This window comes from Canariomyces notabilis (genome assembly GCF_033297395.1).
Source record: "Canariomyces notabilis strain CBS 508.74 unplaced genomic scaffold N656scaffold_21, whole genome shotgun sequence".
In the NCBI taxonomy this organism is placed as follows: domain Eukaryota; kingdom Fungi; phylum Ascomycota; class Sordariomycetes; order Sordariales; family Chaetomiaceae; genus Canariomyces; species Canariomyces notabilis.
In genome coordinates, this window is record NW_027041843.1 from 147,163 (window position 1) to 173,626 (window position 26,464).

The 26,464-nt window shown below is 54.7% G+C and overlaps 11 protein-coding genes across 11 annotated transcripts in view; 4 read left to right on the forward strand and 7 right to left on the reverse strand.

Annotated features, from left to right (window-relative positions):
• N656DRAFT_758045 (inosine monophosphate dehydrogenase) overlaps positions 1 to 1,128 on the forward strand; it is a gene marked incomplete at its 3' end in the record, with an annotated part of 1,621 nt that extends 493 nt beyond the window's left edge. The window contains exons 3-7 of the mRNA XM_064813167.1: positions 48 to 470; positions 552 to 580; positions 644 to 729; positions 789 to 965; positions 1,020 to 1,128. Of these exons, the coding sequence (XP_064667634.1) occupies positions 48 to 470; positions 552 to 580; positions 644 to 729; positions 789 to 965; positions 1,020 to 1,128 (824 nt within the window). The remainder of the gene's footprint in view (positions 1 to 47; positions 471 to 551; positions 581 to 643; positions 730 to 788; positions 966 to 1,019) is intronic.
• A 49-nt stretch (positions 1,129 to 1,177) lies between these two features.
• Positions 1,178 to 3,125, reverse strand: N656DRAFT_736445 (amidohydrolase 3). The gene is made up of 3 exons (XM_064812726.1): positions 2,691 to 3,125; positions 2,130 to 2,610; positions 1,178 to 2,074 (listed from the first exon to the last, which is right to left on the reverse strand). Exons 1-3 carry the CDS (start codon positions 2,877 to 2,879, stop codon positions 1,245 to 1,247), a joined length of 1,500 nt encoding a protein of 499 aa, XP_064667635.1. The 5' UTR covers positions 2,880 to 3,125; the 3' UTR covers positions 1,178 to 1,244.
• Positions 3,126 to 4,099: 974 nt separating this feature from the next.
• N656DRAFT_714509 (HECT-domain-containing protein) lies at positions 4,100 to 6,974 on the reverse strand (the record flags this gene model as incomplete). Its single annotated transcript, XM_064811979.1, has 7 exons — positions 4,100 to 4,199; positions 4,260 to 6,267; positions 6,331 to 6,464; positions 6,523 to 6,628; positions 6,719 to 6,757; positions 6,831 to 6,853; positions 6,940 to 6,974. 7 exons carry the CDS (start codon positions 6,972 to 6,974, stop codon positions 4,100 to 4,102), a joined length of 2,445 nt encoding a protein of 814 aa, XP_064667636.1.
• A 987-nt stretch (positions 6,975 to 7,961) lies between these two features.
• Positions 7,962 to 9,216, reverse strand: N656DRAFT_782098 (RNA-binding domain-containing protein). Its single transcript, XM_064815697.1, has 3 exons — positions 9,092 to 9,216; positions 8,769 to 9,025; positions 7,962 to 8,699 (listed from the first exon to the last, which is right to left on the reverse strand). The coding sequence occupies exons 1-3, from the start codon at positions 9,167 to 9,169 to the stop codon at positions 8,441 to 8,443; spliced, it is 594 nt and encodes a 197-aa protein (XP_064667637.1). The 5' UTR covers positions 9,170 to 9,216; the 3' UTR covers positions 7,962 to 8,440.
• A 1,685-nt stretch (positions 9,217 to 10,901) lies between these two features.
• N656DRAFT_831044 (WD40 repeat-like protein) lies at positions 10,902 to 12,826 on the forward strand (the record flags this gene model as incomplete). Its single annotated transcript, XM_064818620.1, has 2 exons — positions 10,902 to 11,006; positions 11,084 to 12,826. 2 exons carry the CDS (start codon positions 10,902 to 10,904, stop codon positions 12,824 to 12,826), a joined length of 1,848 nt encoding a protein of 615 aa, XP_064667638.1.
• Positions 12,827 to 13,581: 755 nt separating this feature from the next.
• N656DRAFT_296603 (glycosyltransferase family 1 protein) lies at positions 13,582 to 14,895 on the reverse strand. The gene is made up of 3 exons (XM_064809160.1): positions 14,351 to 14,895; positions 14,144 to 14,282; positions 13,582 to 14,067 (listed from the first exon to the last, which is right to left on the reverse strand). Exons 1-3 carry the CDS (start codon positions 14,793 to 14,795, stop codon positions 13,728 to 13,730), a joined length of 924 nt encoding a protein of 307 aa, XP_064667639.1. The 5' UTR covers positions 14,796 to 14,895; the 3' UTR covers positions 13,582 to 13,727.
• A 764-nt stretch (positions 14,896 to 15,659) lies between these two features.
• N656DRAFT_758060 (mitochondrial ribosomal protein) lies at positions 15,660 to 17,411 on the forward strand. The gene is made up of 3 exons (XM_064813168.1): positions 15,660 to 16,268; positions 16,331 to 16,620; positions 16,672 to 17,411. Exons 1-3 carry the CDS (start codon positions 15,719 to 15,721, stop codon positions 16,957 to 16,959), a joined length of 1,128 nt encoding a protein of 375 aa, XP_064667640.1. The 5' UTR covers positions 15,660 to 15,718; the 3' UTR covers positions 16,960 to 17,411.
• Positions 17,412 to 18,255: 844 nt separating this feature from the next.
• Positions 18,256 to 19,918, forward strand: N656DRAFT_714402 (aldehyde dehydrogenase; the record flags this gene model as incomplete). The annotated part of the gene is made up of 2 exons (XM_064811968.1): positions 18,256 to 19,444; positions 19,509 to 19,918. The coding sequence occupies 2 exons, from the start codon at positions 18,256 to 18,258 to the stop codon at positions 19,916 to 19,918; spliced, it is 1,599 nt and encodes a 532-aa protein (XP_064667641.1).
• Positions 19,919 to 20,070: 152 nt separating this feature from the next.
• Positions 20,071 to 21,540, reverse strand: N656DRAFT_782101 (putative exosome complex protein). Its single transcript, XM_064815698.1, has one exon. The coding sequence runs from the start codon at positions 21,374 to 21,376 to the stop codon at positions 20,252 to 20,254; it is 1,125 nt and encodes a 374-aa protein (XP_064667642.1). The 5' UTR covers positions 21,377 to 21,540; the 3' UTR covers positions 20,071 to 20,251.
• Positions 21,541 to 21,852: 312 nt separating this feature from the next.
• Positions 21,853 to 23,080, reverse strand: N656DRAFT_758070 (carbohydrate-binding module family 13 protein). Its single transcript, XM_064813169.1, has 4 exons — positions 22,653 to 23,080; positions 22,477 to 22,580; positions 22,279 to 22,392; positions 21,853 to 22,182 (listed from the first exon to the last, which is right to left on the reverse strand). The coding sequence occupies exons 1-4, from the start codon at positions 22,802 to 22,804 to the stop codon at positions 22,049 to 22,051; spliced, it is 504 nt and encodes a 167-aa protein (XP_064667643.1). The 5' UTR covers positions 22,805 to 23,080; the 3' UTR covers positions 21,853 to 22,048.
• A 962-nt stretch (positions 23,081 to 24,042) lies between these two features.
• On the reverse strand, positions 24,043 to 26,045 carry N656DRAFT_831050 (uncharacterized protein). Its single transcript, XM_064818621.1, has 3 exons — positions 25,436 to 26,045; positions 25,142 to 25,311; positions 24,043 to 25,064 (listed from the first exon to the last, which is right to left on the reverse strand). Exons 1-3 carry the CDS (start codon positions 25,545 to 25,547, stop codon positions 24,441 to 24,443), a joined length of 906 nt encoding a protein of 301 aa, XP_064667644.1. The 5' UTR covers positions 25,548 to 26,045; the 3' UTR covers positions 24,043 to 24,440.
• Between the last annotated feature and the right edge of the window lie 419 nt (positions 26,046 to 26,464).

The following is a 26,464-nucleotide window of genomic DNA, read 5'->3' on the forward strand; positions in this document are numbered from 1 at the left end:
CCCCCCCTCCTCCTCACCTTCAAAACCAATTCCACTCCCGGTGGGAGTCGGCTTCCTGCTCTTCTCACCCACCCTCTCCACCTCCTTCCTCACCACCGCCCTGCCCATACTCCTAACCCACCGCCCTGCGGCAGTCTGGCTCTTCGCACCCCGGCCCGAGGAAATAGCCTCAGGCGTTCTGACGGATGTGATTGCTGCGCTGAAGCGGGAAGGGTTTGTGGTGCTCTGGCAGGTCGGGACGGTGGCGGCGGCGCGCGAGGCCGTTGATTGCGGCACCGACGTGCTGGTCGTCCAGGGCGCTGACGCCGGCGGGCATCAGTTTGCTGCCTGTGGGGCCGGGGTTGTTTCGTTGGTTCCTGAGGTGGTTGATATGCTGCGGCGAGAGTTTGGTGAGGGTAAAGATGTGCCTCCTGTTGTTGCGGCTGGTGGGATTGTTGATGGGCGAGGGGTAGCGGCGGCCATGGCTCTTGGTGAGTTTTTCCACTGCACTGTCTCTTATGTTCTGGTCTATGAGGTGGGGGAGCTGACTCGGGTTGGTTGAATCTATTCAGGGGCGGAGGGGATTGTGATGGGGACCAGGGTAGGTTGAAGTCCCAAATGTGCGATGGTTTGCTGTGGGTGGTTGATTGATTGATCAGAACAGTTCATTGCGTCCAAAGAAGCCTGGGCCCCTGAATGGCGACAGAAGATTGTCATCGAGACGGCAGACGGGGGGCCGTCGACGGTCAAGTAAACAGGCTCCACCTCGACTAGGTGAAGGTGGCCCGGCTGATGATTTTGGCTTGCAGGACCGCTGTTCTTGACGACATCCAGGGCACTGGCGTCTGGCCTGATGTGTACGACGGGCGGGCCATCATCGGCAAGTCCTGGGAAGATCACGTAGCGGGCATGCCTCTGGAGGAAAACATTCGGCTGTTCAAGGAGGCAGACAGCGCAGGCGATGTATCACGGAAGATCACATGGGCGTGCGTGTTTGCCCAGCGATGCTCCGAAACCATCATCTACTAACGTCTTCGCAGAGGAACCGGGGTTGGCATGGTCAAGGAGGTGCGTCCGGCGGGTGATATCGTCAGGGACGCAAGGGAGGAAGCCATTCAGTTAGTCCGGAAGCTGCAGTCTGCAATTTAGGACTGGCGACAGCTCTTGCATGGCATGTAAACGCTCTATTTCTATTTTTGTTCCGCTGTTCTAACGCTCGTCAATGGTCTGAACGCAAGACGACGCTCTTCTTAACAATCACTCAGTTACAAATCCTCCTGGACGTCTGCTCCCCCTTTCCTTCTCGATTGGTCCGCCCTTTCATACACTTTCTTCCCCCCCACCCACGTCTCCCTCACCGTCAAGTGCCTCAGATCCTCTTCCTCAACAGCCTCAATATCGTAGTCCAGCACCACCCAATCCGCAAACGCCCCTTCCGCAATGACCCCAGCCTTGCCCTCTAGAAAGGCTCCCCATGCAGCACCCCTGGTAAACCCATCTAGAGCCTGCTGCACAGTAAGCGCCTCCTCGACGTGCCACCCGGCCTCATGTCCCGGCGGGCCAATCCCAGTATGCGGATTCTTCCTCGTGACGGCTGCATACACTCCCTCGAATGGATTGGGCGGTTCCACGGGAAAATCACTTCCAAGCACCGAGCCGATGTCCAACAGTGAGCGCATGCGGTAGGCCTCTGTGCGAATTCTCTCGTCACCAAGGCGCAGTTCGGCGTAGGCCATGTCCGAGGTGGCGTGGGTAGGCTGGATGGAGGGGATGATTCCGATGGCGTGCATGCGCTTCTGATCGTCTGGGTGGATGATTTGGGCGTGCTCGATGCGGAAGCGATGACGGGACTGGCAGGCTGAGAGATCTCCTTTCTCGTGCGGGCAGAGGTCTACCAAGGCGGCTTCGAGCGCGTCGATGGCGAGGCGGTTGGCGAGGTCGCCTATGGCGTGGATGTTGACTTGGAAACCGGCGGCTGCCCAGGATCTGGCGAGGGATGTGAGGGTGGATGCATTGACCAGCAGCGAGCCGGTTGTATCAGGCCGGTCGGTGTAGGGCTCGATCATGGCGCTGCCCCAGCTTCCCAGGGCGCCGTCTGTCCCACACATCAGCAACTTGCAGCTGGGAGGGACGCTCAAACCAAGCCATACCCGCAAACAACTTCACGCTCCGAACCGAGAACATCCCGTCATCATGCTCAACCTTGACTGCATCGCCAGAGCAAAAGGTATTCCGCTCGTCGCACTCGAGCATGGCGTAGACCCTGAGCGTCCAGTCCTCGGTCTCAGTTCGGCTCATTTCGTCGTACAAGGCAATCGTACCCGGCAGCGCACCAGCATCGTGCATGCCGACGAGGCCGACCTTGTGCAGCTCCCTCATGGCCGACTTGACGAACTCCTTTTTCCTCTCCTTGCCGGGCCTCGGCCACAGCGCCGTGACCAGGTCCATGGCGTTGTCGCAAAACACGCCCATCCCGGGGTCCCGCACGATTTCCCCGCCGGGGACATCCTCGGGCAGGTCGTCGGGGGATAACAGATCCAGCACGGCCCTCGAGACCCAGGTACAATGGACATCAACGCGGTCGAGCATGAAATACCTGCCCTTCAGCCGCTCATCTTGCTCAAGCATATCCTAGAAACCACCGCCACCCCCCTCAAAATAAAAGGGGGAACCCACCATCAGCCCCCGCGTCTCAAACAATCCAATCGGACAAGGAAATCACCTGCAGCAAAGGGCATCCCGCCCAGAAGCATCTGGTCCCATCCGACCCCTCTGGCCCAGTTGTCCCTGGAGCCCGCGGCCGGGTTCTGTTCCAGATACTCGACCAGGCGGCGGCGGACCTCGTCGGACGAGTCGGCGCCAAACAGGTCGGCCGAGTGCAGGAACTCGCCGTACTGCATCAGATGGCCGTGGCCGTCCCACAGGCCCGGAATGGCGTAACCAGGACGGATTTCCAGGCGATCCTCGGAGTCGGAATCGGAGTGGTGGAACACGCGGGTGAAATAGGTCCCACCTCGTCCGGACGGCGACGGGGAAGACGATACTGAGAAGCAATTTGGCCTGGGGCTGCTGGGGTCGCTATCACTGCTACCTGCGCCGATGCTGGCGGTGGTGGTCAGGATGCCTTGGTAGCAGTATGTCTGGGCGTGCTTGTCATGGTTGTTGCTGTTCATGATTGTGAGAGGAAAGTGGCGGCCGACGAGATCATGGATGCGGTGCTGGAGGTTAAAGTTGTTTATCACGGCGGCGACAGCGATCCCACCGGCGGCTGCTGCTGAGAGGAGCGAGAGGTTGAGGCCCCATCGGGACCGCGGTGGTGGAGATGGCGTCGTTGCCGCCATTGGCGTTTCAACACTCAAGGACTTTCTCAGGTTGGAAGTGAAAACTTCACAGTTATGGTAGAGGTTAGTCACTTTCAGTGTCAGGGGAAAGCTGGCGGGGAATGCTTTTCAAGAATGCAAGTCGTAAAGATAAGATATCGAGCCGACTTGGCCATGTAAATACTATCCGATAGTACCTATTTGATTATGCAATAAAAAATTGAAGAGCTCCGTTGCCGGTCCCGATCGCCGGCCCCGATTGCCGTGCAACCAGTTCCGGACTTCCAGAGCAGGTTGACCTGGGTTGCGATCCAACGCACTCAGTACGTCAACAACACCTTCTTTTCGCCAACCACCCAAAAGGGATATCCAAGCTAAGACTGAATGCTAGTATACTGTAATGTACTAGTAGTAGGTAATAGCTGTAATCAAACTCGCTAGGCAACACAAAGAGCCCCTCCCTGCAGGAATCAAGCGAGGTCCAACCATCCAAACGAGGATAACACAAACAGGCCCAGACCCGGATCCCGTGTTTGCTTCAATGCCAGCAAGAGCCACAAACAGAGGCACCAACACAATCTGCACCCCGAAGTCCCTCGGTTTCACTCCGTGCTTCAGGTCACTCAACGCATCGCATCAAATCGAGGGGGCTGGTTGGGAGGGAGAAGGCCCATCTATATACAACGTTTGCTCAGATGCAAACCCGGCTCCAAGAGGTTAATAGGACGCAAAGAGCAGAGCCCCACGACAAAAGACCAATGCAAAAAAAAAAAAAAAAAAAAGGTATGCCCGCTTCGAATCTACTCCTGACCGAAACCCATCGTCTCCTCCACAGCAATCGTCAACTTCTGCTGCAACATCTCCAGTGTCTTGTATGGAGGCAGCTCCAGGCGGTTGAAACTACAGTAGTCACAGCGTTAGCAAATCGATACAGAACAAGGGGATGGACGGACAACGCACCATGTATGCGCCTTGGGCAAGTTCGTAATCTCGCCGGCCTTCTCGATCGTGAACCTTCTCGGCCCGTCGCTGCCCTGGAGATCCTTGAACCCGTTGACCGGAATCCGCGATGTCCCCGTCGTGAACTGCAACAGCCGTGACTTTTGCTCGCCGTCCCAAGACCGCACCGTCTGCCAGAAGAACTGAATCACCTCGTCCGACTCGGTATAGCCGCGATAGTCGGTGTGCTTCTTCCAGTCGTCCACATCGATCTCGGCGATGCCCCCAATTAGCAGCTCCAGCTCACGCTCGTCAAACACATTAATCAGATCCTGCGGGATCAGCTCATGGAACCCTTCCTTGAACGCCTGGAACTGCTCGGCAATGCGCTTCTCGATCCTCCACTTGACCATCAGATCCACATATTCCCTCTTGTTCTCGTTTGTCACCTCAATGTTGCGCCCGTTCGGCTTGAGGTCCTCCACTGTAATCACGCCGAACCGCTCGTCCTCGGTCGAGAACGTTTGCTCCAGAATGCCGCCAGAAATGTCATTATCCAGCATCCACTGCAGTGACCGGTGAAAGTCGGCATCTACACCTTCCATGTCTGCTAGCACTACCGACTTGCCCAGAATCATCTTGTACAGGGCCCCGATGAAAAAAGCGTCAAGGAAGCGCCGGTGGAAGATGGCTAGGCCAACCACGCGCCCAATGAACTTGAAGTAATTAAGATGTTCTGGGTTGATGCCTGAGTGCGGGTTGATCTGCAACGTGTAGTTGTCGTGCGCTGAATACTCAAACAAGCAGTAGAAGGGATTGAACATTTCATGCGACAAGAGGAAGAAGAATTCTCGAGAAAGGCCGCCGTAGTCCAAACCGTCTTCGCCGTCGAACTTGATCATCAACCGCTTCTTGAGATCTGTCGCCGACTGGCGCATGATTTCTGCAAAAGAGTCCTCAAAAATGTGGGATCTTCTGACCTTGATGTGGCATTGCCCAGAGAGAATGCGCATGGCCGGCTGCGACCGGAAGTAAATGAGTTTTCTCCTGAAGTCGCGCTTGTACTGGGGAACATTTTGGTCGAGCGATGACGGAAGTCGGGGATCGTCCCACGTCGTCGTCTTGGTGTTGTGGTCGACAAAGTAGACTCGCGCCGTGTTGGTCAGCCTCATTTCCCACCCGCTAGGCAGGGGCCCAAGCTGCGAGACGGGCTGCTGCTGAATGGTACCGCCAGCGTTATTCTGCCCGCCGTACATCCGGATATACTGCTGGCGCCGAGGGTCGACCCAGGTGGTTGTCCGTGTGTTGTGATCAACAAAGTAAGCCCGGCCTTCAGGAGTCCATCGCTGCTCCCATCCTGGAGGGAGCTCGCCTGACCCAGCCGTCGTCGTCCCGGTGTGCATCATGGTGCTGGCAGCGGCAGCTTGGGTCGCGGCCTGCTGGGCCTGCAACGTCGGTGAGTTCGCACCGGTCCGGTCTTCGGGAAGCGTTCGGTTCTGGTGCCTCTGCCGCTCGACTTGGGTGTTCGCCTCGGCCGTGCGGTTTTCGGCGGCCCCTGTGCCTGTTGGCCTGTTCCAGCTGGTAGTCCTAGTGTTGTGGTCGACATAATATGTCCTCCCTAGATTATCTTCACGACGCTCCCACCCGGCTGGCAACCTGCCCTGTGCGTCCTCGAACGGGCTCAGCGGACTGCTGGCTTGTCGTGGCTGCGGCTGCGCCGACCCGTTGGTCGTGACTGACGGCGACGATGCTAAGCTTGCCGGGCGGTGGGGTAGAGTCATTTGTGTGCCTAGGGTGGGCGTGCCATTGGGCCCGGACACGGCCGAGGACGGTCTCTCGGACATGCGGTCGCCATTGGGGACGATAGACGGCGTCGGGCTGAGGAGGGACGGTCGGGTGGAGGACGAAGCTGAGGGAGGGGGTTGATTGCGAACTGGAGCTGTCAGGTTCGTCGACAGATTAAGAATGAGCTTCCCGTGTACCACAAGATTATCAGTAGATTTCTTGAGATCCCGAGTGAGCATCTGGTCTGCAGTGGTTGAACTCCAGTTAGCGGCGCGGCACGAGAAACAGGGATGGTGGGGATCCATACCATCAGCCTCTGGGACTAACTCGATGACGTCCCCTATCCGAATATTTATGACTCCGAGGAAGCCCTGGTCCTTCTTTTTGAATTTTTTCTGATCAAACACCTGGACTGCAAGAATGCTGTCCTCGTTTACCTTGCTGTTACCTGTTAGCTTCAGAACCCGACCTCGGATATCACTGAGCCGGCACCACTGACAAGTCAAAGGCTTCATTCCAGTACGGGTGAAGAGTCCTTTTGGACACCTGTGTTGTCTTGGTTTGCTCGCCATTGATAGTGACGACGGCAAACGGATCAGGAAACCCTGCAGGACATGAATCAGTATTATGCGGCTTTAGAAGACCAGAAAGCAGGGCATGATGCCTCGACGACCAAGAACGGGAGGGCAGCATACGGAATACATCTCGCTTGTATAAGCCATCGGCAGCGATGACTATATGACCTAGTTAGCATAGTTTGCTGGCGTTGAATGGGTTGACCGAAGAGGCAAAGGGAGAGTCGATTACTTGTAACACGAAGATTCGGTTGGCTGTTGCAGTACGTCAGCCACAGTCCTCATTCGGAATGACTCCTCAGACAGGCAAAGGGGCCCTGCCAACACCATTCGAAACTTACGCTGGAAGCCCTGAATCCGCTCGACTGCTGCTCATGATTGCCAACAGACAAAGTCCAAAATGGACCTCGCAGACGGAACCGCAGTTTCGTCCACCAGGCTGGTGGCTGACGCGGGTTTCGACAGATCAATACGCTGTTCGATGCCGGACGTGGCGGCGGACAACAGGGGGGGTCGATCGGAGGCGAGAGCAGGAATGAGAGCGACCGGAAAATGCAGACTCGATGGGAGAAGACGACGCGCGACGCCCTAGAAAGCGCCCAGTCGGAGAAAAACAGCCAAAAGCGACGAGGCAGGCTGACAGAAGCACGATTCGAAAAGGCGAGGGAAAGCGAGCGAGCGTCGAGAGTTGAACGTAACTAACGTAGGTGCAAAGTGATGAGGCTGTGCTGTCCGGGGCACCCCGCTTTGGGAACCTCCTTCTCTAACAGGCGTGATGAAGCGAAAGCCAGTCGAAGGATCTGATACTGCGATAACTGATGCCACACACTGTCCCAGAAACAAACCCACTCCGTTGTCGATATACAGAAGGAACGGCAATATCCAGAGTCGATAGATGCACGGACAGTCAGTGGTGCTTTAGAGTTGAGGTGTTTGTGTCAGGCGGACCGACCCATGCAGAGACCAAGCCGCCCTCATCCACCCGTGCCCCCCCTAACATTTTAGCGAGGTGCGCCGCCCTGTGCTGTGGAGTCACATCGTCGCCTGAGGGTCCATTCTTAGAGCTTTACGCTCATTGCATAGGTATTTAGAGTAGAGCAACCTTTCTGGAACCATTGTTCTGTATCTCTAAATAAATTCCTTTATATGCAAGGTCATGATGGATAGTATATAAATTTGTATATGCTCCTTTCTTGCACTATTTCGGTTCATCTCCCTTGCAACACGGCATCCATTGTTCGGTCCGTCATTGTTTTTACCTACCGATGACAGAAGAATGGACGGGTAACGTTAACTGCCATAACGACAGCTGTGGAGAGTGGTTTGGCTTCTGTCCATCATGACATGCATGACGCCTGTGACGGAATGCCCCGGAATCAACAATGAGTCAAATTCTTTCTCTCGTTTATCCTTTCATATTAACATACATTGCTCTCTGTCCTCGCCTCCCAAGAAGACACAGAGACCTGCTTGATGAATCAAGGCATGCTACAGTAGACTTGGAGAACGCACCCTTTTGAGAGATAGCAGGCCAAAGCTTGCCTACCGTCGATACCGTTGTAGATTGATTTGTGACTTTCCTGATCTGTCCCGATCTTACGGTCACGTAGTGACGAAAAATGCTGATGCCGATATAAAGAAAGAAAAAGGATAGAAATGCTCTGTAAGAAGTATCCTTCCGTTCTTTTTGCCATCCCCATGACGCCTTGCCGACGCGAAAAACGACTTGTCCCTACTTCAACAGTCCTTCCTGGCTCTTATCGTACACCCTGGAAGGCTGTCACCATCAGATCAAACATGGCATACCATGTTCCATCCAGCTCTAGTAGATGCGCCTTGAGCTTAATACGGGGCGAAACCGCGACCCCGACCCCTGTAGCCACCACGATATCCTCCTCTTGGAAACCCGCCTCTTCCACCGTAGCCGTTGTAGAAGCCCCGACCGCCGCCACGGAACCCTCCCCGGCCGCGGCCACGGCTCATGCCCGGCACGTTTGTCCGCTTCGGCTCCACCTTAATATTGCGGCCCTTGAAGACGCTGTCATTGAGAACAAGGGCTTGGGCGACGAGATTTGGCTCGCTAAACTCTACATATGCATATCTGTGAGCAGTACTTTTGTCAGCAACCCAGATCGTGAGTTCAGCGGTTGGACGCCTGGATGGTACAGACCCCTTTGGCTGGCCTGTGAACTTGTCCAGCAGGATTGTGACGCGGTTGATTGACCCGCAGCTTTGAAAGTGGGCCTGCAGCTCTTCTGGAGAAGTTGAGTAGTCGACATTGCCGACAAATATGCTCCGGTTATCGACGTCCTCCTTGTCCTCGCTCAGCTCTTGGCGAGTCTGGTCCAGGGACGCCTGCATCTCTCTTAATTTAGCGGCTTCTGCCTCCATCTCTGCAACGCGTCGCTTCATGGCCGAGATCTCCTCCTGTTCATCCAGTTAGTCGTTTCGTTGCCGATGGCTGAACACGCGACGGTCGCATGAAAGGCGCACCTCGTCATTGGCATCATCACCCTCCGGGTGTTCCCGCGACTCATCGTGAGGCTTCTCCTCCTCTTTCGGAGAACTCATCTTGCCTCTGGACCGAAAGTTCGACACAGGTTGGGAATTGCGAGAGTCTAGCCTGCGATTAGTGAGGGAGCTTGTGCGGGGTGCGAAGCTTGGGGGAACGTGAGTCGCGACTCACGACTGGCAAGCCCTATCAACTTACAGGATCAGCTAGGACAGAGCAGAAAAACAACTTACAAGATCAGCGACAGCAGCTGGTCGTGGAATATTCGCCAGGTAAAGTAGTGCTGTGAAGCAAGACTGTTTCTTGGTGCTTGAAAACAGCGACGAGGCTGGCGAAATGGAGGAGCCCGATCTTTTGGCGCACGATACGGTTGCAGCAGGTACTTGTACGGATACGGAAAATACTGTACTATACGGATAGATTACGCTTAGTTATCGAACTGCGATCGAACGGCGGAACGTCGGCTCATCAATTCAGACGCGCTACTCAAAATTACATATACAGTACAACCCTGGTTTGTTTGTTAGCGTGGAACTCATGACAGGGGTCCTGGTCCAAGTTTCAAAAAGATGCATCTCCACAGCCATAAGGAATATATCAACGTAGAAAAATAAAGCATCTAGCAATATTTAGAATGTGCCATTTCATATGTCTGTTTATCTGTGCAAAAAGTGGCTGTTTTGCTGCTGAGATTTGGATTTTGGGGTTGAGCCCTGTCTTCAAGTCAGGCGCTAGCGAACAAACCAGGGGGGCATTGTATTATGATAGATGCAAGTCTCGTATACCTCCCCGTAAACAGCTGCTCATATCATCACTTCAATTCACCCTTACCTACTACTTCGTACAATAGATTGATTTGTGCTTCGAAATCAGACACGGCGGCTTTGCAGTTGTGATCAAGGCATTATGTAAAGTAGTCACTAGACGGCTGAGAATTTACTTGGTATTTTGCTATCTTATTTGAGGACTTTCGGGCTGCCAACGAGCTAACCTCGCAGGTACTGTACAAGTACATACAATCTGAACCGGATATACGGATACATCGGTTTCAAGAGTTATTCCTGGGTTCATCGTGCAACAATGGCTGTAGTAATGATTACAGAAACCTCCTCTCCTTCAGTCTATCTCTTACCTTGTGATTTCTGGAACAAAAAGCTGCGGATGCCAAAACTGATGTTGGTCTTGGAACTGATCTGAACATCAACCTGACGGCCTGGGCCTTGAGGGCGACACTCAAAGGAAGGCAAGCGAGGTTTCCGCTGCTTGTCTCCCGCAAGGCCAGGAGATACAATGGGCGAACCCACCGCGAGACAGCATTGGGAACCACAAGGTTTCATGGGTGACCTCTATGGATCGGCTCTGTGAAATTATCTGTTAAGCCCGTGGAGGTTTCGATCAACTTTGCGTGCAATGCACATCAGACAACCTTATGGTATGACGTCATCCTATGGCTGCTGCTTTCGCTGTGTTCCCTTCGTTTTCGGTGCATCTACGGATACACAACCCGGCCTCTCGGTGTTTGATCAGCCACAGTAGCAACGTCTCAGCGGGAGGTTTCAGCCACAATTTAGGCGTCAGCTCTCACGGCATGCTGCATGGCTGCCCCGCAACCGCTTCTGGCCCCTGAACACAAGTGCCCCTCCACAGCTGCTTGGGCTCCATTCCATTCTCGGGTAGCTGTCCGTCTGCCTACAACAACCTCTCTCCTAGCCCTGTTGGACGATTCTCTGCTGTATCTCTGTTGGGAGCCTTTAATCTGAAATCTCTGGGAGTATTCACAGTTCACCAGCCATGTCGATTGAACTCGAGAAGATCTTGGCCGCATCCCCTGCAACAACGCGGGGCCAGCCTACGCAGCTCTCATGCGACGCCAAAGGAGAGCGCATTGCATATGCTGTAAGCTTCTTTCTCACCTGGTGCTCTTGCGTGCCGTGCCATGAATTTATTCTCACATTCAACCCTTCAACTTCTAGTCTGGCAAGTCCATCTACCTGCGGAACATCGACAACCCCGCCCTCAGCAAGCAATACACGGGCCACACGACCACGACAACGGTAGCCAAGTTCTCCCCGTCGGGCTTCTGGGTGGCCTCGGGCGATGTCTCAGGGAAGGTACGCGTGTGGGACGCCGTCGAGGCGGTCAACACCAAGGGCGAGTACGCCATCATCTCCGGACGGATCACCGACATTGCGTGGGACGGCGACAGCCAGCGGCTCATCGCCGTCGGTGACGGCCGCGAGCGCTTTGGCCACTGCATTACGGCCGACAGCGGCAATAGCGTCGGCGAGGTCAGCGGCCACAGCAAGGTTATCAATGCCGTCACTGTGCGCCAGCAACGGCCCCTGCGTGCCGCCACCGTCTCTGATGACAGCACCATGTGCTTCCTACATGGCGCACCCTTCAAGTTTGCAACCAAGGCCGCGGGGCTGCACAAGGGCTTTGTGATGGGCGCGGCGTTTAGCCCAGATGGTGCGATGCTTGTTACTGTTGGCGCAGATAGGAGGATCCAGCTGTACGATGGCAAGACGGGAGAGCCGACAAAGCAGATCGGCGAGGGTGCGCACACCGGCAGCATTTTTGCTGTGAGCTGGGCGAAGGATTCGAAGCGGTTCGTGACGGCGAGTGCGGACCAGACAGTGCGGATATGGGACGCTGAAGGCGGCGAGTGCCTGCAGACATGGCGGCTTGGGCCGGAAGGGAGCGTCAGCGTGGCCGACCAACAAGTTGGTGTAGTATGGCCGCACGGCAGGAGTGATGGGCTTATTATCAGTCTAAGCCTGAGCGGTGACATTAACTATCTCACCGAGGGGAGCGCCCAGCCTATCAAAGTAGTTCAGGGGCACAATAAGAGCATAACTGCGCTGGGGGTGGGGTCTGACGGCAAGGGGAGCACCGTCTCCACGGGCAGTTTTGACGGCCGGGTGTGCAGCTGGGACGTCTCTACTGGCATTGGGAGTGTGGTAGAAGGCCAATCCCACTCCAACCAGGTGACGCAATTTGCCTCTACAGCAGGCCAGACATTCAGCGTAGGGTGGGATGATACGCTCCGCATCATCCAGGAGTCGACGAACAACTTCCTCGGTACCTCGATCCCGCTGGGCGCCCAACCAAAGGGCATTTCCGCCAGCTCCGGTGGTCACGTCTTCGTAGCCCTCAACAACGGCATCGCCGTCTACAAGGCCAATCAACTGCTCGGCCAGCTCCCCACCGATTTTACGCCAACCACGATAGCAGCGGATGGCTCGCTCGTGGCCGTTGGTGCCAACGAGAACGCCGTGCAAGTCTATAGTCTCGACAACAACAGCGGCGAACTCTCTCCCAGAGCCAGACTGACCAACTCAACCGCTCAGATCTCCACCTTATCTTTCTCACCGGACGGCAAGCACCTGGCTGCGGGTAACGCATCGGGCAAGATTGTGGTGTACAAGACGAGCACCGGGACATCATCATGGGAGGTGGCGACGGACCGGTGGTCGGCGCACACGGCGCGCGTGCTTTGCATCGCCTGGAACCGGGCCGGTACACACGCCGTCAGCGGCGGGCTCGACACCAACGTACACGTGTGGAGCCTGGCGAAGCCCGGGAGCAGAGTCAAGGCGGCCAACGCGCACAAGGACGGCGTGTACGGCGTGGCTTGGGTGGACGGGGACCAGAAGGTTGCGAGCGCCGGGGGGGACGCAGCCGTGAAGATATGGGCGGTCAAGGGCCTTCAATAGTAAATCTGCTGAACCGGCCTTATTGTGAGTTCAGTTGTTAAGTGGGTGGATGTCGTGTGAGCTGAGGCGCGGCATCTAGCAGAGCTCTCAAACCGGCGCTGGGCAGATAGGGACGATAGTCATGACTGATATGGAACGAACATCACTTCATTAGTGTTAGGCGCCTGGGCATCGTGTCACAAATCGATGAACTGTTTGATTTCTGATCGGCCTAGCAGCTAAATAGGTGGCATCTCCGGAGATCAGGCCCCGATTGCAACCCCTCAACATGCCTTGCAGGAAATCCATCGATAACCCATGAGTACCTCCCAGTTGGATGCTAGCACAAATGCTTATCCAGCTCAGTTGCCGAAACTGTCCCGCGAAATGCAAGCCAAATCAAAACCCCCGGTGATTGAGTATGCCTCGTTATACATCGCTTCAGACCCATATGCGACCATGAGAAACCAAGTCGAAATCGAATCGTCCGGCCTCCAACGACTACGTGTCCCGAAGATCCAAGGCGAAAAGTCGCACACGCTGAGAAGAACCAGGGCAATGAATGGCGAAAAATCTCAGGATAGCCTTAAGCGAACTGGACGTCGGCGCCCCAACCCCAGCCGGCATTGACGAGGGCTTCCTCGTTCTGGCCAGTCTCAGTCTGACCCTCGCCGCCACCCTCGCCGGCAGAGGCCTCAGAAGCATCCCCCACGACATCTTGGGTGCTGAGGGCTGCCATGCCAGGCACAAGCGCCTCATCCAGGTCAATCAAAGACGCCTGATCACTGCCAGTGCCAGTTCCAATGCCAGTGCCAGCGCCAGTGCCAGCGGCAGCGCCAGTGCCAGCGCCAGTGCTAGTCCCAAGTTGGTTGGGGACAGCGATGGGGAAATGGCCGTCAGGGCCAGTATACGGTCCGATTTCCTAGTCGATCCGCATGCCCGTGGTGGTTTCCTGGGCGACTTGGTAGCTGGGGGCGGTGCCGATCGGGACCCACTGGCCCGGCACCATGGTGGCGGCGGCGCCGGGTCCCTCCTCGTCGTCATCAATCTCCTGCTGCATATTGGCAGCCAGATTCGCAAGGTCTTCCTCGTACTGCTGGCGGGCGAGCTCGTCTGGGTAGCAGGTCAGCACCATCCAATCGAAGAGGGTTACGCGTTCGGCGGCCGGGACGGGAAACGACGGCGGCGTGTACGGCGGGAGGTTGTCTGACGTGCCTTCGATAATCCAATCGTCGATCTCGTCAATGGCGTCGATGAGGTTTCTGTGGAAGCACACATGCCGGGTTAGATGGGACCTCATGGGAGTAGCGGGCGGAGTTGTGAGCGTGAATGACTTACCCGATCTCCGCAACAACACCCCAGTTCATGTCTATAACCAATTGCGCCAGTTCTGCCTGGTGATTGTCCATCAAAGTGGGATTCGGAACAACAATGAGAGGAGCGTTGATACGCTTGACCTCTATAACAGTTCCGGAGCCTAAGATCAGACGCTTAGTTAGCTGCTATGCGAAGAAAAGTTGCGATGCGACGAGAGAGCGCGCTTACCAGCATGGGAAATGACGCAACCAGCAGGATCCTGACGGCAAGCATAGATATTCTCAACCATCGCGTCGGTATATGCGAACATGGTAATCAAGATCTCACGTGCCACATCATCACCGAGGCTCACGATCCGCTGGTGAGCGAGCTGGAAGTCGGTCTCACGTGCACCGAGGCTCACGATCCGCTGTTCAGCGAGCTGGTATTCGGGACCGCACTGGATAGTGAGCCTGTCGTAGCCATGGCGGATGAGGCAGTTCAGGAAAGCCGGAGTGGTGATTTCCTCAATCAGGCTGGGGAAGCCAGCCGTGGCGCCAACAGTAACAAAGCACTGGCGACCGTTCCAGTCATGAGAAGACTCTGCATTTGTGTTAGTTTGGCCATCACCATCAATTCGCTGCCGTTTGTTCTCGGGCTCACCCGAGTTGCTGTGATGGGTGCCATTGACCATGTTCTCGACGATTTGCTCGTCACCACGGCGGACAATGGCTGGACCAGGCTCAAGCCAATACGCGGCGGGGATGGTGTAATTGTAGGCCGGAATGTAGCCCGAGCCACCGTTTCTATAGGCCATTGTTATCAGCGGGCAGAATGAGGCGATAACGTTAGCGCGAATGCTAAGTGAGGCGGTGAGGCGGTTAATTCACGGGTGATCCTCGGTGACAGTCGGTGTTGTGGGAAAACTTCGGTTGTTTCTCGGAAAAATCTCTCGGTTGCGCTAAAAAATTGTGGGTTTAGCGCCCTGATGACTCATACTGAAATCTCGAGGCTCCGCTCGACGAGCGGGTCACCCAGCTGATTGCCGACACAGACAACAGGTCGCCAGCTTTTGGACTTTTGCACCTTCACAGTCTTCTGTACCTTAAGGTATCACGGACCATGATGACAACGGGGAAAACCACCATGGCGATTTGAACTGTGAATCTACGGATAGATTCCTAGTGAATATCCATCCTACTTGAGGCTATTAGCAAATAACACGGTAGTCATTACATCTACCTTTTAGCTGTCTGCGTCGCTTTTGATCCCTGGCTCTACAGGTTCTCCAAGTACCTCCGTATCTCTGGCATTTCCTTGACACGATCATCCATCACAGCGTGAAGTTTTTTGGACAAGATGATTCTTGAAGATGATGATAATGCAATTGATTGCATGCAAACCTTTACATGTATCCTTTGTATGCAAGAGCTTGATCAGTAACTCCGTACCCCGAGGAAGCGACCATTATACCTAGTAGCGTGGCGGTGCCTGATGTGGCTGGTGGTTCCCTTGGAGGCTTGGAGCCAGGGGGGTGGAACTTCCAAATTTTGGCGATCCAAAGTTACAACCGCGCGCCGACTGTCGTGCCCAACCACGACAACCTCGATTTGCGGCATGGCCTCCCCAGCCAATTTGCTTCGGCTTTGCCTGCGGGCACCCAGCAGGCGGTTGCCAACCGCTAGGGCTGCTGTTGCGGCTCAAAAGACCGTGTTTCTCCGGCCCTTGTCGACAACGCCGGTGCGATGGGCCGAGGAGGAGGAAGAACGACGCGAAGATGACGATCCCTCCAACCAGGTTTTTGCCGACCCCGGCGAGTTTCTGAGGAGCTTTCTCCGCGATGAGAGTATAACCCAAGAAGAGCGCCAGCTTGCGCAAAGCATGCTCGGGGACTGGTCAAAGGTTCCCAAAGACACGCAAAAAAGTCTTCAAAACCTAGTAGCCGAGATCAACAACGAGGCGGCGCCGCTACGGAGGGTTAGAGTACCGAAAAAGGACAGCTTCTGGAACGAGGACAACGCGGATACGGATCTGATCACGGACGAGAACGGTGAAGACGATTTTGAGGAGGATGATATGCTGGCCATGGGCCACGCCAAGCTGGAGGAACACCGCGAGTTTAGAGAATACGCACGCATTGCCGTGTGGGAGATGCCGCTGCTCTCGAGTAAGCGACCCCCAAAATCTCCTGGCTTAGGAGGTGGACCCAGCCGACTAACTGGCGAGCAGAACTTGCCAAGCCATTTCAGCCGCCTGTTGGGGACGAAGTCCTGCGCTTCAGATACACGACCTACATGGGCGAATTCCACCCTGCAGACCGGAAGGTTGTGGTCGAGTTCTCGCCCAACGACTTGGCCGACTTGACAGAAGCTCAACGGCTGAAGCTCATGAAGCTTGCTGGGCCAAGATACAACCCGGAGAAAGGAATCATCAAGATGAGCTGCGAAAGATTTGAGCATCAAGCCCAGAACAAGCGGTATCTGGGAGATCTAATCGCCAAGATGATTGCCGCTGCAAAGGTAGGAATTGCGACTCTCGGTTTTCCTACCACCCATGCTAAGTTGAGTTAGGATCCCACCGACATGTTTGAAGATATTCCCCTGGATACCCGCCACCACAAGTTTAAGACAGTGATCAAGTTTCCCAAGGAATGGTACTTGACAGAGGAGCGGAGGCAGCAGCTAGAGGCACAACGGAAACAGGCATATCTACTGGACGAGCAGAAGAGACAGTCCGGGACATTGGTTAACGGCGTGGAGGCCATTCAAGAGGGCTTGCGTGCCCGTGTAAACCGCATTGGGGAGCCCGTTCCGGTACGGAGACCACTCGCGCCGCCTAGGCCTCCCCTAAGGAGGTAGCCGGCCGCTGATGGTCCCGACATCGTTTTCATTCGACCGGAGCAGTGAGGTTGCCGCGCTCGGCTGATCCTCTGCCCGGGGCAGTGCCATGACAACGTGCTGCTCCGTGATTGCCCCGTCCGGGCAAGATGTAGTACTGTGTATGAGATCCAGTGTATATCATAGACCTGCATGCCATTCGAGGTCTCTTTACTTGCTTTCAAATTGGGTTTCTATCCGTCGGCTGGGCCGGGTATTACACGATCTACCAGACTGATGGGCGGGTTTTCTGGGTTTTATTACTGGGGGCCAGACAGAAGGACCTCTGCACCGCTTCTTGTCACAGAAGTCCGTTGACAACGGTCAATAGGTACATAGGCTCACCAGTGTCTGATCTCTTAGACTAAGATTTAGTAGAAGGGGGCGATGCCCTTGTCGAAGAGACATCAGGTCTATTTTTCGAAAGACTTGCTATCGGGATTAGAGATCAGGGTGAGGATTCGGTGTACGGAGATTATGACAGTACCTATGTGAGCTTGGTGACCCTTGGTCAAACTGGAAGTTCCAGTTGTGGTAGCTGGGCACTTACGGCTCAGTCATTCTGCATTATTAGCTCCATTCGGTTAGCGAAACGTTGGAGTATGGACCCCACCTACCTCCAACGGCTGCCAAGCAGGCCAGGGGCACATCCTGCACATCATAAGACCTCCGGTGACATGCAGTTGAAAGATTCCCTGCTTCCGTTCATGTTGTTCTCAACGTTATGCATACCGCAGGAGACTTAGGATGATATATTGCTTGAACTTACTGGTATATCAATGATAGATCTATACTTCGCTGTCCATCCTACGTTCCGAGAAAATATCACATTCGCCACGGACATTGAATTAAGTACTGGCCTCGCCTGATACCGGCCCCATCTTCACCCTGGCTAGGTGTGATTTGCCCCATACATGCGGGCCGCATGTAATCAGCCTCGGCATATTAATTAGTATGTGTAGGAACCTGCCGAGCCTGCTTGCACTTGCAGTGATGCAAAAGTATCCTGCCTCCCTGCATCTCGACAGATATTACAACGGCGCATGCGGCAGAGCATGCCGTTGGGGTACATAGCTCGCCATTCCCAAGCGTTCTCTTTGGCTCGTCTTTCTCCTTGCTTCTACTTCTGCTTCTGTTCTTTCGGTTCGAAATCTTTTACAGGGAGACTGGATTAGGCTTTGTCGGCGGTACAGTACATTGAGTACACTCGTCTGTCGTTTATTCCCATCTAGAATTCTAGTTCGTCTCGTCATACGCCTGGCGACCTTGTCTGGTGCAATGGAGTACACCAATGTGTCGATTCCGGCATTCGAGCCGACGCCCCTCGAAACGATTCCTGCCATCGCGAGCGCCGCGCGCGGCGCTTTCCGCAGTCACAGAACCAAGAGCTTGCAATGGCGCCAGGTGCAGCTGCGCAAGTTCTACTGGGCCGTCGAAGACTACAAGCCCCAGCTGCTGGCTGCCCTCCAGAAGGATCTCCACAAGTCCACCTTCGAATCTCTTCTCACCGAGATCGACTGGCTCAAGAAGGATTGCATCTTTATGCTCGACCACCTCGAAAGCTTCGCCAAGGATGAGAAATTGGGATCCCCCGCGGTTCCCGCCGTCTACTCGATCATGAAGATGCGTGTGCGGAAGGACCCAGTGGGCACCGTGCTCATCATCGGCCCTTACAACTTCCCCGTCCAGCTCCTCCTGGCCCCTTTTATCGGTGCCATCGGTGCTGGCTGCACCGCCGTCGTCAAGCCTTCTGAGCTGACGCCCGCCTGCGCCATGGTCATCAAGGAGATGATCGAGAAGAGGCTGGATAACGACGCCTTTGCTGTTGTCAACGGTGGCATTCCTGAGACCACCGCCCTCATGAACGAGAAGTGGGATAAGGTCTTCTTCACGGGCAGCGCGACGGTGGGCAAAATCATCGCAAGGAAAGCTGCCGAGACACTCACCCCCGTGGTCCTCGAGCTGGGCGGCAAGAACCCTGCTTTCGTCACCAAGAAGGCCAATCTTGCGCTGGCAGCAAGGCGGCTGCTCTGGGGCAAAACCTTGAACGCGGGCCAGGTTTGCCTCTCGCAGAATTACATTCTTGTCGACAAGGACGTTGTCACGACCTTTATCGAGCATCTGAAGCAGGCATACCGTGAGATGTTCCCTAACGGCGCCAAGGCCAGCCCAGATTTCGCCCGTGTTGTCAATCAGAGGCATTTCTTTCGATTGAAGAAGATGCTGGACGACACGAAGGGCAAGATCGTCATGGGGGGCGCCATGGATGAGTCAGAGCTCTTCATTGAGCCCACCGCCGTCCTGGTGAACTCGGTCAACGACTCCATGATGCAGGAAGAGTCCTTTGGCCCCATCTTCTCCATCTACCCTGTGAACTCTCTGGACGAGGCGCTCAACATTGCCAACCTGGTCCACCGCACCCCTCTGTCTCTGTTTTCGTTTGGCTCCAAAGCGGAGAATGAAAGGAGTAAGCACGCAGATCTTTCTTGACGTTTCAACCCTCGTGTTCCCCTTGCTGACAAGTGGTATAGTTCTTAACGAGATGACCTCTGGCGGCGCCACGGTGAACGACTCGTACTTCCATGCCACTCTCAACACGGTGCCCTTTGGCGGCGTCGGCGACAGCGGCTGGGGCGCGTACCGCGGCAAGGCCAGCTTCGACTGCTTCACGCACTTCCGTACCATCGCGGAGCCGCCCTCGTGGGCCGAATCGCTGATGCGGGTGCGCTACATGCCGTACGACCTGTCGCGGCTCTCCATGCTCTCCAGGCTGATGGACAAGAAGCCCAACTTTGACCGCAACGGCCAGGTCATCAAGGGCTTGGGGTACTGGATGTCGATGATCCTGTGCTTGGGCGGGACGGGCGCGAAAGGTGCGTTAGTGCGGTGGGCGGTTATTTTGGCCGCACACTATCTCTATAGAATCCGGGCTGGGCAATAGGTGTCTGTAATCTGGGAGGTTTCCTTCTTCCCCTCTTCACCTCTCTCCAGCTTCAATGTCTAATGCGCGGGTTGGTTCCATTTAGGAGACGACGAATGAGGCAATTAATTGTGGAATTGCGTCGAGCATGGCCATCTCGATTGATAGCTAGCTCCGTCCTTCTTAATATTTCTTATGTAGATACTTTCTGTTTATCATCCGAGGATACCAGGTCACATTCACCCATATTTTCTGTTTTATGTTGTTGGAGAATTCTAGGCCGGTGCCCAAGTACTCAAGAGTCAATTATACTCATTATCGTTTTTAAACCATCCCTCTCTGATCTTAGGACCATTATCGCCCAGTGAGCGTTGCAGCCAACTGCTGGCCCTTTTCTCCGCCGAGATAGATGTCGTCCACCCCATCTGCCGACACCAATGCCATCTCCACCGCTTCGTGATAGCCCCTCGTTACCATGTCCTCATCCACCCGGAGCCCATTCTCTACCAGCGCTGTCACAACGCCGCGTAACCTCGCGATCTCGCGCATCGTCTCTACCCCGATCCGATCGTTCTGGCTTGAGTACATGGTCGCGCTGACCCCTTCTTCCATATTGGTAATCCCCGTCTTCGCCTCGGCTTCACCTGAGGTTGCCGTCTCGACGTGCTTGCTAATCCAGACGTACCCGTTCACGCCGAGTATGACATCGACGGGACCACCACCGTGAGCCGTCTCCATGGTCCAGACCTGCCTGCGGCTCCTCACTACGCCGCCCCCTTCACTCCCGCCCATACCGGCAACGGCAACAAAGACACCGTTGCGGAGCTTGCCGTAGCGGAGCGAGCGCGTGTGCAGCACGGCCCCGCCGTCGCCAAAGAGCTGCTGCACCTCGGCGACGAGCAAATCGCCCTCGGCGAAAAAGGTGCGGATCTGCAGCTCGTCCGTCTCGGTCCGCTTGCGCAATATCCCGCCTGGCAGGTTGATGGCGCTTAGTGGTAAGGAAGCCAGCTGCGCGGCGCCCACGTCCACCCGCCACCGCCGCGCCTGCACCTCGGTGATGCGCCCTACTACTAAGTCGCCGACCTCAGGCGCGTACCGTGCCCGGAGGGGGCGCACGGAGAGGAGCTTGTTGGTGCGTGTCAGGGTGCCGGCTACCGAGGAGATGATTGCCGCCTGTGGACCGTTGTCGTCGCCGCCTTGTTGTAGTTGAGAGTGAGAGAGGTAGGTGCCATGGCCGCGCATGAATTGCGGGTCTGAAGTGATGAGCTCGCCGGGGGTGACGATGTCGCTGTCGGTTTTGCTGAAGAGTCGCGGACCGCGGGATCTGCTGGTGCCGGATGACTTCATGGGGATGTCGCCTTCTAGGTCCGCGCCGCCATCTGTGGATTCGTCCTCCGAGTCGTATGACATATCTGAGACGACATCTTCGGGGTCGTTGATAGGCCGCGAGGGCCGGGGGGCTATGATGGTGATGGGCATGGCGGGGTGAAGATTAAGCCCCGTTCTGGCTAGACGCAGGCAGTCGAGTAACTTCGAGATTCTGATTGCTGCTCAATCTTGCCTGAGTATCGACTTGTCTAGTGAATATTTTGTGGGGTGATGCCTGAGTTTACACGGTGCGCTGCAAAGAGCGTTTGGTCTTGGGAATGAAATGCATGGCCCAGTTGTGAGATGAAAGTTCAGGCAATCTTTCATGTGAAGTGGGTCCAGATTGAGGGTTAGGGTTCTCTGCTTATCCCTCCGGTATAAGTGACCGAAGGCTTCCATAGATGATAGATCGAGCACATAGCTCGGGCTCTGCACAGGATTGCGGATGCAGAGATAGCTACAACTTGTATTGAAGTCCTCAGCCTTCGTTCAAACGGCCAGGGCCAGCCCCCTTGATGCAAGCAGATAGGATGTCTCTATCACGTATTGCGAGTGCCAGACATAGTATGATGCTTCCGAGAGGACTGGAAGAAATTTGGAGTGATTGTAAACTTGAAGTGACTAAATGAGACTAAAAATCGTCGGAGCAACTTGATCGTGGCATGAGGCATGTAATGAATCCCCGCTTAAATTTCACAACCTCAACCCTTTCAATATGATCTATGATTCTTGGAACTTGGGAAGTCTCAGTAGCTTCCCAACAGCCTTCATGCGTCGGTCCACTCAAGCAGTGACATTGACAAGCGGCCAGTTGATTCCCTTGTCCGCGGCCCCAATGTTGCCCAGCCCAGCACAGTTGTACAGTCCGACGGGGTTGTTCTCGGTAGCTCGCATGTACTGAAGGTCGATGCACTGCTCTGTTCATGCCGTCAGCATGCCTCCATCCTTAACCCGGTCTCCCTACCAGCTTTCCTAGTTGTTCTAAGGTAGTTATTGTGAGAATAATTGCTTACTCTTGTCAGAAGGCGCCAAAGCAATCCGGCCATCACCCATGACAAGCCAGTTCTGGGACTCGACGGTGTCGGAGCACTCGTTGACGTAGATGTTGCCCATGTCCCTCCAGTTGCCTGTTCAAATCGACACGCATCAGTTTTGTCCCTTCTCCGAGTCATAGTCTCTGTCAAGGCGTGATTGAAATGCAAGAAACTCACTCCTGGCTCCTCCATCCATGCAGAGCGTGCTGTCTACCAGTTGGATCTTGGTAGTGCCATCCTTGATGTACCACTGCTGCTCGGGCTTGTTGTTCAGGGTCTTGCTGCAGCCGCCAATCCAAGATTCGAAGTTAGGTCATTGTTTTCTAAGCACGCCGTAAGGGAGCTATACGCACACAATAGTCGTACTTCCAGCTGTGCGCGCTTTCGGTACAATGACGAATTTCGTGTTCACGTTTGAGGTGATATACACCTTGCGGTAGCCTTCAGGGGCCTGGGCGAGGCCAGTAGCCGTAAGGGCAAGCAGCAGAACAGATGTACTCAGCATTTTGAAAAGTTGAACTGATGATTTCGAGTTTTGGCGGCTCTACAATGTTCTGGAGCAATCCCGGCGACCCGGCCTGAAAGGGAGGGCTAGGCAAGCCATATGTAGGCGAACCTATATGTTCTATCAGGCAACGTTATCCCCGCTCCATCTACACATTGTGCAGTTCTTTAATTAGTTGTCAGCTACCAGGGAATTTCAATCGTTTGGGAGCCATGTGGGCAAAGGGGCGCACTCATTTGAATTCCACCCTTTGCATTAATGGGCGGCCAAGGGCGGTTTGTCCGGAGATCGGCAGATCACATCTTCGACCAAAGTAGGGGTGCGGATATTGTCCTTTGCCAGTACTCTTTGCCTCCTGTGACCCGGTTGGTTAATCCATCACGCTCAGCCTGGAAGGGATAAACTCATCAGCTCCGCTTGAGAGTGATTAAGCCCCGTCTCATTCCCTTTGGCAGCCGCTTCGTTCGGGTAAATCGAACCCAGTATCATGTCTCTGGAATAAAAAATAGGAGCGAAATCGTGTGGCAGGATATAGGCGTGGGCTTTGAGAGTCTTCTAACGGCGGAACACTCTTTTCCCCATCTCTCAATCGCAGCCAAATAACATGGCCTTCAGTAGCCGGTACACTCGCGAGGTTCCAACCCTGTTCTGTCGGTTAACGCTTGACTTAACGACTTGAGTGACCTCCAGGCTCAAGGTGTCAAGCTTTTGTCTGCATTATAACCATTGGATCTTGTATGAAAAACAAAGCAATTCTTATGGCTGTCGACATGTGACTTCATGAATTTGAATTTGAATTTCACTTTAGCTCGGCCAACCTGGTCGGATTCAGTTCTTAACGGTCTACCGCACATGATATACAGACTGTGGGCCTGCGTCGGGGGCAGGAAGATCTTAAGTTTGAAGTGCCACACTCTCGATTGAGTCATTTGCTATAGAAGCACTTGGACTTTTGACTAATGATGTACGGGCAATCATACGACACAAGGATATGACGACCAGGTCATACACTCCCATGATTTGGTACCGTACTTCCAAGTCTGACCCAAGGCTAACATACCGGGCACCGATATGTTCGCTACTTCCTATTTAGCTTCAGAGATGGACTAGGCCGTTTCGCTCTTGCTGTCCTCCGAGCTGAATGTCCCGGATGCAGGAAAGTTCAACCCAGTCTTACTGCTTCGCGTCAGTATACCCCCCGCCCCGCCCCCCCTCCCTCCCCGGCGAGAATTTCAGATCACAATGTCCACGATCCTCACTGGCAAAACCCTCAGAGTCCAAGAAACTCTTACACTCTTTCCTCACTGCCAAGGCCAATGTCTCAGCTCCGGATCATGATATCAAACTGAGCTGGGATGTACATGTAGCATGAATACACAACGAGGAATCTGCAGCCCGCAAAGACGTTGGGAAAGATTAGGACTCCTCCGAGAATGAGATCATTTCTTTGTCATATGCACCAATGAGGCGCAAGGAGAACCAGGAACCTAAGCGGAGGCTGAACGAACTATACCCGAACTTCCCAGTCTATGAAAGATTGTGCCAGCTAAGCAAAGACCTAAAGATGGTCAGGACATAACGAGAGACGAAACGATAACCAAAACCATTCCCTTCAAGACTCCTTCCCAAATCTCCCTCAAAGTGATTTGCTACTAGTCCAACCCGAGAACCCAAGAGGAACTCTGCCTTGCCTGGAAGACAATACATACGCCAACAGACCCACAAAGCCGACAGTCTGCACCCACCCGGCCAATCTCCAAAACACCCTCTTCCTCATGGCCCGGCACTTGCTCTTCGCGGCCGCGAGCATCGACGCGCCGTCGTTCAGCCTGGGGTACTCGGCTTCAACCATGCGTCCATTGACCTCGACCATGGGCACAGGGACGCCCAAATGCTTGCAGAGCGGTCCCCAGCCGTCCTGGACACGGTACTCGAGGACGCGCTCCTTGGGGATCTCCTTCCGCCACTCGTCATAGTAGCGATCGTAGAACGCCAGCGCCTTCTCCTTTTCGGGCCAGGCAAACCCCTGCACCTGGGTGTTGACCTTGTGGTGGAAGATGGCCTGCTGGCGAAGGTAAGGGTCGAAGAGCATGATGAGGATCTTGTCGAGGAGCGTGATGGAGCTGAAGGCGGCGTGGATCGACGTCAGGCACGAGTTGTACCACTTCTCGCGCTCGCGGTTGAGGATGATGACCTTTGCTTCTGGGTAGGCGCGCGCCAGTTCGGTGCCGAAGAGCGAGGCCGGGAGATCGGTTGTGGCCTGGGTGTTCGAGGGTAGTTAGCACGGGGGATGGAAGTGTACCAGGGGAACTATAGAAACGGCTGCGTCACACTCACCTGGTAGGTGGCCAGGAGCTTGTCCCAATCCTCGCGGGTGAACTGCCCCTTACCGTTATACTTTGCGTCGATTGCCCGCATCCAGTCTGGGATATCTTCGGGGTTCGTCCCAGTTGTCTGCATGTGGTATACATCGTGGATGCCCAGCTGCCGCAACGCAGCCTTCACACCTGTAAGACGGTCAGCAAGAGTAAGACACGATTTACGACCGGGTCATGGGCGCTGCTCCTGCATAGTAACAGAACGATGCCAATCACCCCTTAAACGTGATGATGGATGGAATGAGACACTCACTTAGTGTGCCCGTCCTCATCAGACCGCAGACAATCACCTTCATGGGCACGACGCGGGGACTCGGGGCCCTCTCAGGCCCGGGTGCCGCTCCGTTCGACATCTTGGTCGCCATGGCAGTTCAAGGGAACACAGATCAGACGGGGTCAACAATAGGTTTGCGCGAGTACAGAGAAAATTGGATTTCTTAAGTACGTGTGCGAACTAAGTAGTTAAGAAAAGAAAAAAAAACCAAAGCCCGATCCTAGACCGCCTTCTTATCACATTCCCGCGCAAGTGCGCTTCAGCCTCTACGGAGTAATGAAGGAAATGTGCGCTTTCCCAGTGTCCAGATCTGCACATACCCCGACTCACGGAGTCTCCCCAACGATATCCCGTCGGACAGCGTAAGGCACACTGTAATCAAGCGATAAATTGGGGGCCTTTTCGTTGTGGTTTTGTAGAAAGATGCACCCGACGCGGCCGCGTAGAGAACTAGAGAATCGAGCGTGTTCTGGCTGCGAGGGGCTATTATATATGTATGTGGTTCGAACCGAATCGCGCGATCGCCCACGCTCATGGTGCAATCATCAAGCACAGTGAAGCTACCCAAGTCAGCAAAATAACTTCCGGGCTCAGCCTTTACCCTGAGAAGCCTGGCGTTGCTGTGGCTGTCTTGGCCTTCTTGGGCGTTTGTTCACTTCAGCTGATGTTGGCGAATTGGTGTAAGATGATTGGCCAATGTAGGCACCCCCTGCACGCGATCTGCAGTACGCCATAAGCGGTAAGATACAGTACCGGCACAAGGGCTGATCTATATAGATATGTAGTGTAAAAGTTACACTCAAAGACCTTGTCAAGTAAAAAGCTGCTGAAACCGCCAAGTTGTGGATGGGAGTTCACTCCGTCCAGTTGACATGTAACTGCCAACGTTAGGTAGTGCTACGGGGTACTTGTGTAATTTATGTACAGTCTCGATGTTTCCAGTCTCCATGGGCCGTGGAGTAAGTCAGTTAGTATCCATGTAATTACAAACACATGCACCCCGCGAAC

Bases quoted from the DNA above. Each gene is read 5' to 3' on its own strand.
- N656DRAFT_736445 (XM_064812726.1), bottom strand. From the start codon at position 2,879: ATGCAGTACGGCGAGTTCCTGCACTCGGCCGACCTGTTTGGCGCCGAC. The intron at 2,611-2,690 runs GTCCGATTGGAT...GGTGGTTTCTAG, and splicing joins TTGCTGCAGGTGATTTCCTT to GATATGCTTGAGCAAGATGA. The intron at 2,075-2,129 runs GTATGGCTTGGT...TGTGTGGGACAG, and splicing joins GAGCGTGAAGTTGTTTGCGG to ACGGCGCCCTGGGAAGCTGG.
- N656DRAFT_782098 (XM_064815697.1), bottom strand. From the start codon at position 9,169: ATGAGTTCTCCGAAAGAGGAGGAGAAGCCTCACGATGAGTCGCGGGAA. The intron at 9,026-9,091 runs GTGCGCCTTTCA...CTGGATGAACAG, and splicing joins GTGATGATGCCAATGACGAG to GAGGAGATCTCGGCCATGAA. The intron at 8,700-8,768 runs GTCTGTACCATC...TACTGCTCACAG, and splicing joins TTCACAGGCCAGCCAAAGGG to ATATGCATATGTAGAGTTTA.
- N656DRAFT_296603 (XM_064809160.1), bottom strand. From the start codon at position 14,795: ATGGTCAATGGCACCCATCACAGCAACTCGGGTGAGCCCGAGAACAAA. The intron at 14,283-14,350 runs GTAAGCGCGCTC...GTCTGATCTTAG, and splicing joins TTGCGTCATTTCCCATGCTG to GCTCCGGAACTGTTATAGAG. The intron at 14,068-14,143 runs GTAAGTCATTCA...GTGCTTCCACAG, and splicing joins GGTGTTGTTGCGGAGATCGG to AAACCTCATCGACGCCATTG.
- N656DRAFT_758060 (XM_064813168.1), top strand. From the start codon at position 15,719: ATGGCCTCCCCAGCCAATTTGCTTCGGCTTTGCCTGCGGGCACCCAGC. The intron at 16,269-16,330 runs GTAAGCGACCCC...ACTGGCGAGCAG, and splicing joins GGAGATGCCGCTGCTCTCGA to AACTTGCCAAGCCATTTCAG. The intron at 16,621-16,671 runs GTAGGAATTGCG...AAGTTGAGTTAG, and splicing joins AGATGATTGCCGCTGCAAAG to GATCCCACCGACATGTTTGA.
- N656DRAFT_782101 (XM_064815698.1), bottom strand. From the start codon at position 21,376: ATGCCCATCACCATCATAGCCCCCCGGCCCTCGCGGCCTATCAACGAC.
- N656DRAFT_758070 (XM_064813169.1), bottom strand. From the start codon at position 22,804: ATGCTGAGTACATCTGTTCTGCTGCTTGCCCTTACGGCTACTGGCCTC. The intron at 22,393-22,476 runs GTGAGTTTCTTG...CGATTTGAACAG, and splicing joins CATGGATGGAGGAGCCAGGA to GCAACTGGAGGGACATGGGC. The intron at 22,183-22,278 runs GTAAGCAATTAT...CGGCATGAACAG, and splicing joins TTTGGCGCCTTCTGACAAGA to AGCAGTGCATCGACCTTCAG.
- N656DRAFT_831050 (XM_064818621.1), bottom strand. From the start codon at position 25,547: ATGGCGACCAAGATGTCGAACGGAGCGGCACCCGGGCCTGAGAGGGCC. The intron at 25,312-25,435 runs GTGAGTGTCTCA...ACCGTCTTACAG, and splicing joins GATGAGGACGGGCACACTAA to GTGTGAAGGCTGCGTTGCGG. The intron at 25,065-25,141 runs GTGAGTGTGACG...TCGAACACCCAG, and splicing joins AGCTCCTGGCCACCTACCAG to GCCACAACCGATCTCCCGGC.